Source organism: Balaenoptera physalus (genome assembly GCF_965194825.1).
Source record: "Balaenoptera physalus genome assembly, chromosome: 1".
Taxonomy (NCBI): Eukaryota; Metazoa; Chordata; class Mammalia; order Artiodactyla; family Balaenopteridae; genus Balaenoptera; species Balaenoptera physalus.
In genome coordinates, this window is record NC_138882.1 from 168,491,589 (window position 1) to 168,506,655 (window position 15,067).

The 15,067-nt window shown below is 55.7% G+C and overlaps 2 protein-coding genes across 5 annotated transcripts; both read right to left on the reverse strand.

The window, feature by feature from the left end:
* Positions 1 to 2,053: 2,053 nt before the first annotated feature.
* Positions 2,054 to 7,603, reverse strand: GJB4 (gap junction protein beta 4; the record flags this gene model as incomplete). Of its 2 annotated transcripts, none has more annotated exons than XM_082468367.1 (2): positions 2,054 to 5,397; positions 7,238 to 7,603. In XM_082468367.1, 2 exons carry the CDS (start codon positions 7,601 to 7,603, stop codon positions 4,531 to 4,533), a joined length of 1,233 nt encoding a protein of 410 aa, XP_082324493.1. In that variant the 3' UTR covers positions 2,054 to 4,530. The 2 variants fall into 2 exon arrangements, with proteins under 2 accessions (XP_082324493.1, XP_082324492.1); XM_082468366.1 differs by having other exon boundaries at positions 2,054 to 5,628.
* Positions 7,604 to 8,835: 1,232 nt separating this feature from the next.
* LOC309663835 (gap junction beta-5 protein-like) lies at positions 8,836 to 12,719 on the reverse strand (the record flags this gene model as incomplete). 3 transcript variants are annotated; one of them, XM_082468396.1, is made up of 2 exons in its annotated part: positions 11,754 to 12,719; positions 8,836 to 9,681 (listed from the first exon to the last, which is right to left on the reverse strand). In XM_082468396.1, exon 2 carries the CDS (start codon positions 9,655 to 9,657, stop codon positions 8,836 to 8,838), a length of 822 nt encoding a protein of 273 aa, XP_082324522.1. In that variant the 5' UTR covers positions 9,658 to 9,681; positions 11,754 to 12,719. The 3 variants fall into 3 exon arrangements, with proteins under 3 accessions (XP_082324522.1, XP_082324520.1, XP_082324521.1); XM_082468394.1 differs by having other exon boundaries at positions 8,836 to 10,259; XM_082468395.1 differs by lacking the exon at positions 11,754 to 12,719 and adding an exon at positions 10,126 to 10,872.
* Positions 12,720 to 15,067: the final 2,348 nt, after the last annotated feature.

Sequence of the window (15,067 nt, forward strand, 5' to 3'; positions counted from 1 at the left end):
CCCCTCCGCACTGTGACCAGAAGCTGTAAACTAGATCGTGTCGCTTCTGTACAAAGCCTCCCCAGTGACTTTTCATTGTTCTTAGGATAAAGTCCAAAATCATTAATGGAGATTTCCAGAGAAAGCACTGCATGATCCAGCCCCTGTCTACTTCGGCCCGACTCCTACCATGAGCCCTCCTGGGTTGCTTCCTGTCCTTGGCATCAGGTTTGCTCTCCCTTCTAGGCTTTTCATATACTCTCCCCTCTGCCTGGAAACCCCTCCCCTCTTTGCTTGGCAGAATCCTCCTCTTTCTCTAGGTGTCAGCTTAAGAAGTCCCAGGGACTTCCCTGGTGGTCCAGTGGTAAAGACTGTGTGTTTCCACTGCAAGGGGGCATGGGCTCGCTCTCTGATCGGGGAACTAAGATCCCACAGGCTTCGTGGCGCGGCCCAAAAAAAGGAAAGAAGTCCCAGGGAAGCTTTCCCTGGGTGCCCGGATGTTGGCTCCTCCTCCCCCAGCACCCCCTGCTTCCCCAGGTGTCACGAGTTCAGCAGCCATCCTCTTCACACAGCATGTAAGCTCCACGAGGTCAGGGACTGTGCCTGATTCTTCCCAGACAAATCCTGTGCACCTGGCATGGGGCTTGTCACATAAAAGTGAACAATAAATATTCACTGACCTGAATTGGATAGAAGATTCTAGAGGTGGAGCAGTTCTGGGTGAAGGCAAGGTCCGGGGTGTGGTCCTGCAAGTGGGTAGCTAAATGGAGTGGAGGAGGAGGTCACAGGACACGAGGATGGCATGGAATGAAGAGGGCAGAGTGACACGTGGGTGGTCTCCGCAGCCCTGGGCCGTGAGAGAATACCGGAAGACTGCAAGTCACGTGCTCAAGTCTTTAATGAATGAGGAGAAGTAGGTGCAGCCATGGGGGTGGGTGGAGGGTGGAGGAGAAAGATGGCAGGGACTAAGAGAGGGAAGAGTTTTCAAGAAGATGGAGGTGGAATGTCAGAGAGTGGTGGCCTCAGGCTGGTCAGATGGTGTTTGGTCTCCACCTGGCTCAGTTGGCTCAGGACTTGAGACTTCTGGGAACAGTGCCCATGAAGAGGGCTGGCGTGGGAGTAGTCAAGGTCCTAGGATGCTCTCGCCCTGTGTTGGACCCAGCAGCAGCCCCTGGAATGGGGAGCCTGGAATCTCAGAGGGTGTTGCCTGTGGCTTGTCTCCTGTCCTGCATGCGGGTGCTGCCTTGGGCTGAGCAGCTTGGGGCCGTCTGGTTCTGAGCTGGTCGAGAGGGCCATCCTGTTCCCCGGGGTTGGGTGATCACAGCTTGGTGGTGGGGGCCACTTTGTTTCTTGAGGTCGGGAGTTCAGTGGATGGTATTGGTGCCCTGCCCATGTCCCCTTTCCTGGGGGGCATCCACTCATGGCTTATAGCTGCCCCTGGAGAAGTGACCTTGACTGAGTGGGAGCCACCTACCCCTCCTGCCAGCCCTCCTGCTCGGGGTGAAACCAATGACTGACGGCTATGGGAGTTCCTAAGCCTGATGCCCTTTCCTTCGGGGGGGGGGGAACAACGCTGTGGTGGGATTTATGATCCAAATGCCCTTCACCCCATGGGGATCAATCAGGTCAAGGCTGAGTCTCCCTGAACACACACCCTGCTCAGCTCCTCCCCCTCCCTATCATGCTTCCTCTGTTCCTTCCTTACATGCACACAAATTCCTGCCACTGGCTCTGCTTCCAGGGACCCTGACCTAAGATGCGGTGACTCTCTGATCTTGTTCCATCATCAGGGGTGGGCTTGGAGGCTCTCCAGGGATCATAGGGGACACAGCCCCCTACAGATTCAGTGGGCTTGGAAGGTCCCCTTCCCTCTTTAGGCCAAAGTTTCCTCACCTATAAAAACCTTTAGGCTGTGTGCAGGTACCAGAAATGGAATGACCAGCTTCCCAAAAGCTTCCGTCTTGGGAATGACGCTGCTACTTCTCATCCATCCACAAATGATGCTTAATAACTACTTTTAGATGAACAAGTAAAAGAGTGAATGAAGGTGCCCACATGTGAACTGAAGTTCTTTTTTTTTTTTTAAATTATTTATTTATTTATTTATTTATTTTTTGGCTGTGTTGGGTCTTCGTTTCTGTGCGAGGGCTTTCTCTAATTGTGGCAAGCGGGGGCCACTCTTCATTGCGGTGCGCGGGCCTCTCATTATCGCGGCCTCTCTTGTTGCGGAGCACAGGCTCCAGACGCGCAGGCTCAGTAGTTGTGGCTCACGGGCCCAGTTGCTCCGCGGCATGTGGGATCTTCCCAGACCAGGGCTCGAACCTGAGTCTCCTGCATTGGCAGGCAGATTCTCAACCACTGCGCCACCAGGGAAGCCCCTGAACTGAAGTTTTTAAACTATTTGGTGGGAGACTGAGTCAACCAAAGATATGTAATATGGACTTATTCAGTGTACCTGCATAACGCCATTCCGTTCAGACCTAAGCTTCCTGCTGCTGTGCCCTCACTGTATGATGGGGGTGGATACCTTGGGAAAAAGTACCAAGTTCCCCTGGAAAGCTGAAGAGGCTGGCACGATGTTCCTTCTTTCGAATTCTAGCTCCCAAACAATGAAGTTGATTAATGGATGTATACTCCCTATGAAATGGTGTCTCCTAAATGATTTAGTATCTCTCAGCTCCAGTAACAATAAAGAATAATTGCTGAATACCTTAATAAAACAAACAAACAACCTTTAGGCTGGATGAGTTAAAACAACAACAGCAAAAACAACAAAATACACAAGCAAGGAAACACCATGCTGAACTCCCTGGGCTAGGTGTGGTGGAGGATTCAGATTCAGCTAAACGAGACACGGTCCCTTCTGTCAAGCAGCTCATTGCCCGTTTACTCGTTTAACAAACTTTTACTGAAGGCAGCAGGGAGCTGGATGACTCATCGTCCGGTGCGTGAAGGGCCCACAGACGCATGCGGAGAGGACCCCTCCAATTCGGGGAGAATGGCAGAGGTACAGGCGAGGCTGGCGCACGGAGAAGGTGGTTGAGGCTGTCCCTGGGGTGTGGGGAAGCGTCCCGGCGGAGGGAGGAAGCGCATTCCAGGCAGAGGGCACAGCATGTCCAAAAGCTCCCGGCACGACCCAGCGTGATGTGTCTGGTTGGAGATCCGCAAGCCCTTTGGTGTGTTATGATGGTATGAGGAGGGTGGGGGGGGGGTAAGGCTGGGGAGGTCAGCGGGGCCAGGTGGAGGGCAATGGGGGTGGTGGTCATGGTGGAAAGACTGTCAGAGCAGGAGGAATGATGGGGTCAGATTCGTATACAACTGCTCTGTCCCCGTAGAGGAGGGCAGATGGGAGAGGCCCAGTGGGAGGTGGTCAGGCTGTGGGGTGGGAGAGGAGAGGTAGATTCAGGAAACATTTAGGGGTTGAAATCAGTGGGATTTGGTGCTGTACTGGGACGTGGGGTGTGAGGGGCTGGGAGATGGGGCGGGGATGAGGATGTCAGGCTAGCTCCCGGCTTAGACAATTGGGTGGGTGGCAGTGTTATTCATGGGGGAGGGGTGATCCTTGAGGAGGGCAGGTTTGGGGAAAGATGACACAGTCAGGTTGGGGGTTGCTGAGTGGGAGATGCCTGGGGGTCTCCCAGACGGTTGTCCCATGAGCCATTTGTGTGTGTTCTGGGACTCAGGGCAAGTCTAGGCTGGTTTTGGCCATTGTCAAGGTCTGAGTGGTGTGTATAGGGGAGGATGAGGGATTGTGTAGCCAGTAAAGAGAAGGGAAGTTCCTCATCCTTGAGGATCTGTGAGGGACCCGTTAGCTTGGATGCTCTCTGTGGGCGTGGGCCTCCTAGACACACTGGCAGACTGCCCATCTGGGATGTGCTCTCGGTGCTGCCCCACGCACAGCAGACCTGCCTCTCCTACCCTCCAAGGGACTTACCTCTGGGGACCTGTGCTGGGCAGGGTTAGGGAGGCCGGAATGGGGGAGCCATGTGCACTCATCTGAGGGACACTAGCTGAGAACCAACTCATGCTGGCACAGGGTCTCCTGGGGTACCTCCCCTCCTGCTTTGACCAGCTGGTTGCAGAGTCCAGAGACCACTGGGTCAGCCTCTGGGCTTCCCACCACGTCCTGGGGGCATGCTCTGTGTGTGGTGTGTGTGTGTGAGTGTGATGTGACTGTGTGTGTGTGTGTGTGTGATGGGTAAACCTGGATCTGAGGTTCCAGGGCTCAGAGGCCCACTGAGCGGTCTTGGCCTCCTCTCCAAGGTCCATCGTGAACCTCCTGCTTTCCTTCCCATCACTCCCTCCCTGGTCTGCAAAACGCTGAGAAAATCATATTTATTAAGGGTTTGACATACCCTATCGCCATATACAAAATCCCCTCCAGCCATCAACCTTCCTCCCCTGGGGCTGAGGACCCAGAGACCGATTTGCTTCCCAGCATTGGCCCCTGGGTGGGTCTCCTGAGCTCCACACCCACGTTCCTCACCTGCCCTGCCGTGGCCTTAGGGAGCAGGCAGAGGCTCTGGTGGTCTCAGCCGCCGACCTCACTGGTTATGGGTACCCACCTGCATCCACTGTGGTTGATCCAGCCTTCGTTAGGACAGAGTTCCCATCCTGGGGGTTCTCCCCCTGGGAGAGGGTATACAGTGGGCATGTCTCGGGCAGGCGAGTCCAGTGCTGAGACCCCCGGCGTCTGGAGCCTAGGGTCTCCAGGCACCTCTTGCCCACCAGGTAGGTGACCTCACTGAGGTTGAGCAGGATGCAGAGCATGGCTGCGGCCACCACGAAGTACGTGAAGACCTTCTTCCCCATGGGCCGGGAGATGTAGCAGTCCACAGTGCGGGGGCATGGCGACTCGGAGCAGGCCACCACGTGGGGCATGTCATAGTCCTGGTAGAGGCGGTGAAAGATGTAGAGGAAGCCGGAGTCGACGGCCACCTTGAGGAGGAGACTCAGCAGGTCCGTCCACCAGAGGCCGCCCCGCTTCTTGTCCAGGTTGTCGTACAGGGATGGGACATCGGGCCCGTGCTTCGGGCGGTGCTTCCGCTTGCGCTCCTGGCGGTAGACCAGATGCATGACCACGAGCAGTGAGGGACACGTGACCAGGATGAGCTGCAGGGCCCAGAGGCGCACGTGGGACGCGGGGAACAACTCATTGTAGCAGACATTGGGGCAGCCCGGCTGGCGGGTGTTACAGATGAAGTCCTTTTGCTCATCGCCCCACACCTCCTCGGCCGCCACCGCGTACACCAGCACACGGAAGATGAAGACCACGGACAGCCAGATGCGGCCCAGTGCCGTGGAGTACTTGCTCACCCCATTCAGGATGCCCCGCAGGAACGCCCAGTTCATGCTGACTGTGGGCTTTGTTCCTCGTGTGGACGATGTAGACCAGGGGGTCACAAGGCCTAGGAGAACCTGGAAATGGGAACCTTCATTAAGGGTGTGATTGGCAAACCATTTCACAACCACCGTGTCATCATGTCCACACTGGCAATGACTCGGTGGGGTAAGGATGGCCATTGTCCCCAATTCACGGGAGAGTAAGCTAAGGCCCAGAGAGGCACACGCCCAAGGCCCACGGCTGGAAGTGACAGAGCTGGTCTTGCACGTCCATCTTCCAGTTCCAAAATCAGGGCATATTTTATTCTACAAAGTAATAGATACATGTGAAGGGTAATCATCCTGCATGGATGTGCCCACCAACCTCATCGACTCCAACCTTCAGGCCTGCAGGCTCACATGAATTCTAAAGAAATAATAACAAAGTGTGGGTTGGATGATCCGCTCTCCCATCAGCTGCCAGGGCTGGACCCGGCAGGATGGGAGGGACATGTAACTTTTTTTTTTGGCCACATTGCACAGCATGCAGAACTTCTCCTACCAGGGATCGAACCCGTGCCGCCTGCAGTGGCAGCATGGAGTCTTAACCACTGGACCGCCAGGGAAATCTGAGGGATGTGTATTTTTTTTTAATTTAATTATTTATTTAATTAATTATTTGTTTATTTATTTATTTATGGCTGTGTTGGGTCTTCGTTTCTGTGCGAGGGCTTTCTCTAGTTGCGGCAAGCGGAGGCCACTCTTCATCGCGGTGCGCGGGCCTCTCACTATCGCGGCCTCTCTTGTTGCGGAGCACAGGCTCCAGACGCGCAGGCTCAGTAATTGTGGCTCACGGGCCTAGTCGCTCCACGGCATGTGGGATCTTCCCAGACCAAGGCTCGAACCTGTGTCTCCTGCATTGGCAGGCAGATTCTCAACCACTGCGCCACCAGGGAAACCCAAGGGATGTGTATTTTTATCCTTCAACTTTCTCCAACTGAGCGCCAGCATGAGCCAGGCCCTGTGCCTGGTGGGCAGACCCCGGAGTAATATCCATCCTCATTCTCCTCTCCGGCTCCAGGATGTCCCCCACCCTGACATTCCCTTCCAGATGAAACAGGCTCTTTGGAACCATGGTGGCTTGGTATCATCCTGCCACCCCTTCTTTTGGTGCTGAGCCTGAGGGCTGACTGTTCTGACCACAGTGGGTTCCTCTAGAATTCCAACCATTCCAGCCTTTGGGAGGGATTGGGGAAGGGACAGAGCTAAGATTCTGGCACGGTCCTCCCCCCACCATCTACCTTTTCTTTCAGGGACACCTCCCTTCTCCGTCTGCTCGGTGGCTGTTTGCTGCCCACACAGGCCATTGGTTCATTCAGGCTGTGTCCTGCGTGCTCCTTCCTCCACACCCCTTACCTGCAGTGACATCTTTTTCCATCTCTGGCCCTGGGCCCTCCCCTATCCCTGACTCAGGTATCAGCATCTTCAAACCTTGTGCCTCTGGGACACTTTCTGAGCGCCCTCCTCCATCGTTTCTGGAAGAATGCCTCACTGGTACTTAAATGGTCTGTTTACCTGTTTTCCGTGCCAGACTGTCAGCTTCTGGAGGGAAGCCTCCGCATATCATTCGTCTCTGATCCCCCAGGACTCAGCACCGAGCCTGACCCAGTGAACACACAATAGACATTTGCTAAACCCAGTCAAAACCCCACTTCTTCCTCATCTCTCCTCTTATTTATCTCTTCCCTAGTCTTCTGTCCTCCCTTTGGTCTGGCAGGACATTCGTTCCCCTCCTTGGGGCTTCCCTGGGGTTTCTCCAGAGATCCTCTGTCCCCCCTACTCCTCCCTGAAGTCTGGCCCACAGCCCGAGTTCCCCTGGGGATCCTCAGCCCATCCCTGCCTCCCAGCCCAGCCTCCTTCCCGATTTGGTCCTCACCTTTCTTGGGTCTAGCAGCCACTCTCCTGTCCCTGGGCCGGTCTCTCTGCCCGTCTGCCCGAGGGCCTCCTGGAGGCAGCTTTTGTTTCTCACTCCCCTGCTGGGGGAGCTTTCTAGCCAATGAGCCAAATGAGAGCGATCGGGTGGGCAGGCAGGTAGGCGGGCGGGCTTGCGGGGCACACGTTCAGAGCAAACACCTGTGTCTCTTCTCCCCTGGCCCACACCTTCTCTGCAGCTTGGCCAGGCATGGCTGGGTCTGGCTCCCCGTGCTGGCAGGGAAACTGCCCGAGTAGGCGCAGGAGCCTGGTAGCCTCGTGTTCGGGACCTGGTCGGCACCAAATGGCTTTGTCCCCGTCCCCCTCCCATTGCCCTATTGCCCCCGTCCCCCTGTCCCCAGGCCTCTCTCCTACCTTTTTCTCTGGAAGCCTGGTTCTGAGGCCCTTAGCCGCTGACATCTATGGAAAGGGGCGACCTTGATCCAGTCCAGGGTTGCATTCTACCCTGGCAGGACATTTCTGGGGACTAGAGCTTGGGCTGCTGGTGAGTTGTGTAGGGCGTGGGAGGGCCTGCCTATGGTTCCTCTGGACAAGGGTACCGCTGCCCTGGTGGAGACAAGGAATGCAGGTCGCAGCATGAAATGCACAGCCTCCCTGTCAAGCCTCCATGGGCCTGGGTTTCTGGGGAAGTCAGAGCGTGACCCAGTGGGGGCTGCAGAGAGGCCTTGGGCCTGGAACAGTGAAGGTTAATGTGCAGCCAGGGAGGGGCTCCTCTGCCTCATTTCCCACAAGCATTTATAGAGCACTTCCTAATGCCAGTGACTAACGCTTATGTGGCCCTTTTTACAGCCGGCTAACCCCATCCGCAGTCGTGAGCTCATCCAGACTCACAGCCCCACCAGCTCAGTATTATTAACCCAGTTTGGAGAGGAGCTGTGGTTGCTTTCTCAGAGTTCCACTGGAACTTGTGTTCAAATGCAAGTGTTATGACTCAGAAGCCCATTAACTTTCCACCGAGACACGCAGTTCCCCATGTAATTAAGCTCCATTCTCTTTGCAGACAACCCACGGGCCTAAAACTGCAACTGGGGATAAAGGCTAGACTTGAGCATGAGCAAAGAGCATGACCCCCCCAGGAGTGCTGGGGGATCTCTTACCTGGCTAGATCAAGCGCAGCCCTTTGCAGGGGCAGAGATGTTGACCCCATGACCTGATAAGGCTCGCAAAGGTCGAAGGATCAAAGGTCACCTTGAATCAGTGAATGAATTGACTTTCATTAAGCCCTGACCGTGGGCAGCACACACTGAAGGCATGTGCACATCCATTCTCGTATTAAGCCCCTCCTCACAGCGGCAGCCCTGTTGGGGGGGGCGCCTCATCATCTCCGTCGTACACAAAAGGAAACCGAGGTTCAGCTCCAAGGGGTAACTTGCCCAAGGCCACACAGCTGGGGCAGGTGGCAGGAGCTGGGGAAAAGGGATCTGGACCCAGGTCGTCAGACCCTCCCTCTTGCCTGTCCCCACTCTTGGCACAGCGCTCCCACCCCCAAGGCTGCACCTTGGCTGCCGGGTCCTTCCAACCCAGGCCTGACCAGGCAGCCCCTCACAGGATGGTTTTCTTCACGTGGTCTCGAGGGTGGTCTGGTAAGAGAGGAGGGGGAGCATCTGAGCCCAGAAAGATGAGTTCGCCCAAGCGGAGGTCGTCCTGTTTGGAGGAAGAGGTGGCCCAGTTCCGGCGGTGGCCCAGGCCCGTGGCCCGGGCTTTCCTCGCCAGCATGCACTCGCGGCACCTCTTGCTCACCAGGTAGGCCAGCTCCACCAGGTTGAGCACGATGCAAACAACGGCCATGATCACCATGAAGAGAGTGAAGATGTTCTTCTCCGTGGGCTTGGAGATGAAGCAGTCCACTGTATTGGGACACGGAGCCACGTGGCACCTGACCACGCGAGGGAGGGTGTATCTGGGGTAGAACGAGTGGAACACGTGGAGGAAGGCGGCGTCCACGCCAGCCTTGAACACCAGGCTGCAGACGTACGTCCACCAGAGCCCGCCCCGCTTCTTGCCGGGGTCCGGGTAGAGGCGCCCGCCGTTCTTCCCTGCCACCTCTTGGTGCTTCTTCTCCCGGGCCTCGCGGTAGGCCACGTGCATGACCACGAGCAGCGAGGGGCACGTGACCAGGATGAGCTGCAGGGCCCAGAGGCGCACGTGGGACACGGGGAAGATCTCGTCGAAGCAGACGTTGGAGCAGCCCGGCTGGCGGGTGTCACAGTCGAAGTCCTTGTGGTCGTCACTCCACACGCGCTCGGCTGTCACCAGGTACACCAGCACGCGGAAGATGAAGACCAGGGACAGCCAGATGCGCCCGAAGGCTGTGGAGTACTTGTTGACCCCGCTCAGGAGCCCCTCGAAGATCCCCCAGTTCATGGTGGCCCCGGGCGTCGGCCGCTACTGCAGGGAGAGGATGCCTGTCATCTCCCAAGTTTACAGAACACTCACCCGCAGCACCTTATAGAACTGCGTCGCCGGGTTGGGTCCTCCCAGCCACGGCTGAGCTAGGTTCTATTGTTGTCCCATTTACAGCTGAGGGAAACCGAGGTTCAGAGGGCTTCTGCAGGGTCACACACGATTAGGTGCAGAGCTGGGCCTTGAGCACAGGTCATTCAGCCCAGAACCCAACTCTTAGCCATAAAAGTGGGTGAAGGCAGGTCCGGGGAGCCACTAGTCCTCCCAGGTCTTAAGGAAGTGGGACATGCTCACTTCCCTCTCTCTCCCAACCATGGCCCCCCTCCTCAGCGAGTCGGACCTGGGGCTGACTTCTCCTTTCCTTTCTGAGCTAGGCTCTCTTCCCTTAGACAGCTTCCTCCCAAGGGGGACCTGCTCTTTGCCTTTTACCTGGCTTGGGGGATGGGGCTAGAGAGGAGGCTGGAACCTTGTCCCCAAACTCCCGTTTGGTCTCACACTATAAATATCCAGGCAGTGTCCCGCCCACGTGCGGCTCACTTGAAGCAAGGCCAACGGCAATGCAGCTGAAACAAAAGGGAGGGAGCGATGATTCTCTTGATATTGATACAATAGACTTCATAGAGCAGCCTGGTATTCCTGTGCTTCCCAAACTGGTGTTCCATGGAACCCTGCTCGATAGGCTGGCAACAGAAGCAGCAAGAGAAAAGGATTCTATTCTGTGCTCAAGAAAAGTAGGCAAGCACTATGTTCAGTGCAAAGTTAAATAGGTCCCTTGACTTGACCATGAGAATAAATTCACATTATAAGTCTCCCAAAGGAGGACAGAATATGTAGTATTGCACCAACTCCTTTGACTATAGAACCCTTTTTTGTCATCTTGTAGAACAGTCTTGTCAAGACACCGAAATGGGAAATGCTGCTCTGGTCAGTTCTGCTGGCGAGTTTGGTGTGATGAACACACAGGAATCGGATTTACCTCCAATTAGGGAATGTGACTATGGTTCAGAGTGAGGGGTGCCCAACGACCTTTCTTGGAATTCCTCTGCCTGGTTCCTGGGGGGTCCACTGAGACCTATGCACGGTGGTCTTACCCTACTGGGCTCCCTGGGACCTCAGGGAGCCTGTCTGCACAGCCTGTTGCTCTAAGGGGTTAGTGCTGGTCCAGGCCAAAGGTGACTGTGCTGTCCTGCCCCCTCCCCCCTCCCCCCTCCCCCCTCCCCTCTCCCCGGCCCCCCCCCCCCACTGCGTGATCCACTGCAGATGGGCAGGGTAGTGATAAAAGCCAGCATTTATCGGGTGTTTATGCAGTGCCAGCACTGTTCTGAGCACTTTGCAAGAATCAATACAGCAACTGTATGAAAGGGTATATGTTTTATTCCCAATTTACAGATGAGAAAAGTAGAGCCCAGAGAGGTTTGCTCATAGTTACACAGCTGGTAAGCGGCAGAGCTGGGATTTGAACCCAGGCAGGCTGGCTTTGGAGCCCACACTCTGGGCCTGGGCCCCTTTCCTTAGGTTTCGGGGAGCTGCCTGCTGTGTCCACTCCCTCCTCCACCAGGTGAATCCCCAGTGATTCCCCAGTCACCCCAGGGGTGACTCTGCTCCTTGCCCTGTCTCTCCACTGTCCTGTCTACACGAGAATGTGGGCCCCGGCTCTGAATCACCCGCTTGTCTTTGCTCAGTCCTGCTTAAGGTGGCCGGAACTCCTGGCAGCTTCTCAGGGAACACCCAAGGAGGCTCTAGCCCAGGGGCTCTCCGCCCAGCCCAGCCTGGGGTTGGCGGGGTTTTGCAGGCCCAGGCAGAGCTGCCCCACCTGCTCAGCTCCTGGCCCCTCTGTGAGCCCCTCTCCCACTCAGTCCCTGGCTCCCACCTCTGCTCAGCTGGGGAGCAAGGGGAAAAACTCAGAGCAGAGGAGGGAGGGGCCCATCTTCATTCCTCCACCATCAGGACGCAGGGTGGTTTTGTGTCCAGGCCACTCCCCCTGCTCTCCACCAGAGAAGTCTCCCCCTTCCAGGTGTGCCGAGGGGCAGGGCACATCTGGACACAGATGGCCTTACCTGAGTGGCTACTCCTCAGGGCTCTCTGAGTACCGGCTCCGGGCTGCCAGCCGTCGAACTCAGCAGGCAGCCGGGACTCATGTCAGAACCAGGGAGAGTGTCTGGGGAAGCCCGTTCCTAGGACAGAGCCTGCAGATTTCGGCAGGCAGCCTGGGTGTGCCGCCGGCCAGGAGGAGGAGGAGCTGCGCCAGGCACGGCCATTGGCTGGGCCCCAGCCTTCCCAGACTGCCTCTGATGAGGCCCAGGAAATTTAGGGGTTCCTTCCTCCCAGGGGCTGAGCCCCAAATCCTGGCATCCGTTCGGGGACAACCACAGGTCCACTCTGACTCCCCGCTTGTCTTCCCATCCCTGGCCTTGTGTGGAAGAAGCCGAGGCCTGACCTGGCTTCTTATCCTTTCCAGAAATTCTCACTGCTACTTCTTGGGACTCTATGGGCTGCTCCAGACTCTCCTCCCTCTCTAGTTGCTGCTCAGTGGCCTTCTGTTCTCGCAGCTTCAGTTACCTTTGGAAATGCCATGAGTCCCAAATTCTCTCTCCAGCCCAAATGCTTTTGCCCATCAATAGTCCCCACCTGAATGCCCTCTCTTCACTTTTCTCCTCACCTGGCCTACTCCTCCAAGAAGCCTTCCCTGACTGTGCAGCCCCAGGTGGCTTAGGGCCCCATCTCGGGGCTTCCACTGCCCTCAGCTTCCACGCCCTCATCAGACTGTATTGGAATAGTTGATTTTAATTTAATTTGCTCTAGGGACCCACCTGTTGAATGAGCAAATCAGTCCCCACGAACGGACATTTTTAGGGGCTTGTCATGAGCACGACATAACACGGATCGGCCCCTGACCCCCAGGAACTCACCAGCTTGACCTTAATTACCAGCTGATAAGTCTAGTACCAGCTGCATAGCCTCTCATGATGGCGAAGAGGTCATGGAACAGTTTCTGGGCCCAGCTTCCCATTGCTGCTGGAATCTAGTTCCCTGCACACACAGCCCCACTCCTCCCCAGACACGTACACCGAGCTCCTCCCCAGCCCTTTCATGGCTGACTGCCCTCTACGGTCCACCCCGACCCCGAGGGGCTGCTCCCCACCCCCATACCACACACACTAGCCTTTCCACCAGCCCGTGTTTTGAATTCAAGAATCATTGCTGAGACACGGCTGTGTGCCAGGTGCTGTGTTTGGGGCTGGGCTACACAGATAAAGAGAGGAGCAGAAGAGGCTGGCAGGGTCCCCCAGCCCGGGGCAGGCACACAGATGGGGTCCCAGAGACACAGAGATGTAAGAAGGACGTTGAGGGTGAGTTCCAGCAGAAGGGACTTGGGGTCCCTTGGGGTGGATGAGTCCTGTCCAGAGTAGGTGCCTCCCTGTCTAATGGGTCAGGCGGAAGAAGGAACTGCCTTAAGGCAGGGGAGATCTGCATCTGGAGCTCATACACCCCTACGTCTGGGCCCACACCCCTGCATCTGGAATCTCACAGCCCTGGATTTGAATCTCACCTCTGGTACCTTCAGATCTGGGTACTTTCCCTGTTTCTCGGGTGTACAATGAGACATTTTGTGCCCGTGAGGGGTGTCCTGTGAAGACAGTGAGTGCAGTGCAGGGCGGTGCCTGAGTGCAGGCTGCGTGGCCTGAATCCGGCTCTGCCTCTTCCTCTCCGTGTGGTGCCAGTTTCCTATCCGGGCAGTGGGACAATAGCATTGCCTACCTCGTAGGGCTGGCACACAGATTAGCCCAGCCAATAGAGGCACAGTGCCAGAACAGTGCCCGGCACAAAGGAAGCCCTTTCTACCACTGCCTCTGATGTATGTGAACTGCCCGCACACACCTGGCATGTGGTGGGTACCCAAAATGACTTCCTCCCCCTTTCCCTGTTCCTCATCTCTTCTCTCTGAGATGTAAGGAAGGCAGAGAAAGGAGGGGGAGACAGATTACTCGCCAGAGAAAATCTCATGTGGATGGATGATGTCTTTGGGTTAAAAAGGCAAAACCCGGGTCAGGCAGTGACGGTTGGGGAGTGGGGAGGGCAGGCAGGCTGTGCCCCGGGAGGGTTTCTCATTAGTGCCTGGACGCAGCCTGTTGGTCTAATTAACTTCTAAGATGCCCTTTATCAGCAGGTCACACGGGGCCTGAATTCAATGGACAGTGTGTGCAAGAGCCACAAACAACGCAGGTCTACAGCGAGCGTGGCACATCCCACACGCACACACTCTTACACACAGGCCACACTATGGGCCTGATGCTACACACTTGTGGGGCAGTGCTGAGCCCTGGGTGCCTATTACGGGGCCTGTTAGGTACCACGTTAGGCCTCCGTTTACATTTATGGAATGAATGATGTATGAAATGCACACACCTTGCAAAGAGAGTCACACATATCTATCCCCCTCCACGTTCTTCCTCCAAACGACTGCCAAGTACAGGAGAGAGGAGACACATGAATGGATCGGGTACAACTTTGTGAGAAGAGCTATAAGAGACATATAACAGAGAGGGGAGTGTCAAGTTCTGCCAGAGGGAGACGCAGACAAAGTGACATTTAAGCTGGGTCTTGAAGGATGTGTAGGAGTTCACCAAGAGGAGATGAGGAGGAGAGGCCTTTGAGGCAGAGGGCATAGAGTGTGCAGTGAAAGATGATGGAAGCGCTTTGGAGAGTGGGCTGGAGGAGGCAGCACTGGGGGCACTAAAAGGCAAGGACATTCTGGACCATGAAAGATCTGGAACACTGTGTTCAGGGGCTTGGATTTATCTTGTGTGCAGAGGGAGACCTGGGGGAAGGAAGGAGGCTATGTGGTCAGATTGGTACAGTCAATTCTCATTCTTCGTGGTAGTTACGTTCTGTAAGTCACCACAAACACTGAATTAGCAAATCTTGATACTTTGCCAGTAGGGGAAATACAGGGTTCGGTTCCTGCAAGCCTCTGGTTACAACATTTTCATCAACTGATCAATACGTAACCTTGTTCTATGTGTATTTCTCTTGAAAGACACCTTAATTATATATAGTGTTGAATCATTAATGTTGAACTCACGGCCAACAGCACTATTACTCACTCCTGAACGAAGCTCGTCTTTCTATCCTCTTGTTTTGGCCGCGGCATGCGGGATCTTAGGGATCCAGGGATTGAACCCGTGCCTCCTGCAGTGGAAGCGTGGAGTCTTAACCACTGGACTGCCAGGGGAGTCCCCCTGAACGAAGCTCATCTAACACGTATTTTCTCCCTAAGGCCCGTCACAAGCTTCCTATGCTTGGGAACACAGACAGTACTTCAGTGCTCCACTTGGGGGCCAGTTTAAACAGCAGATTCACCTTCCACAAG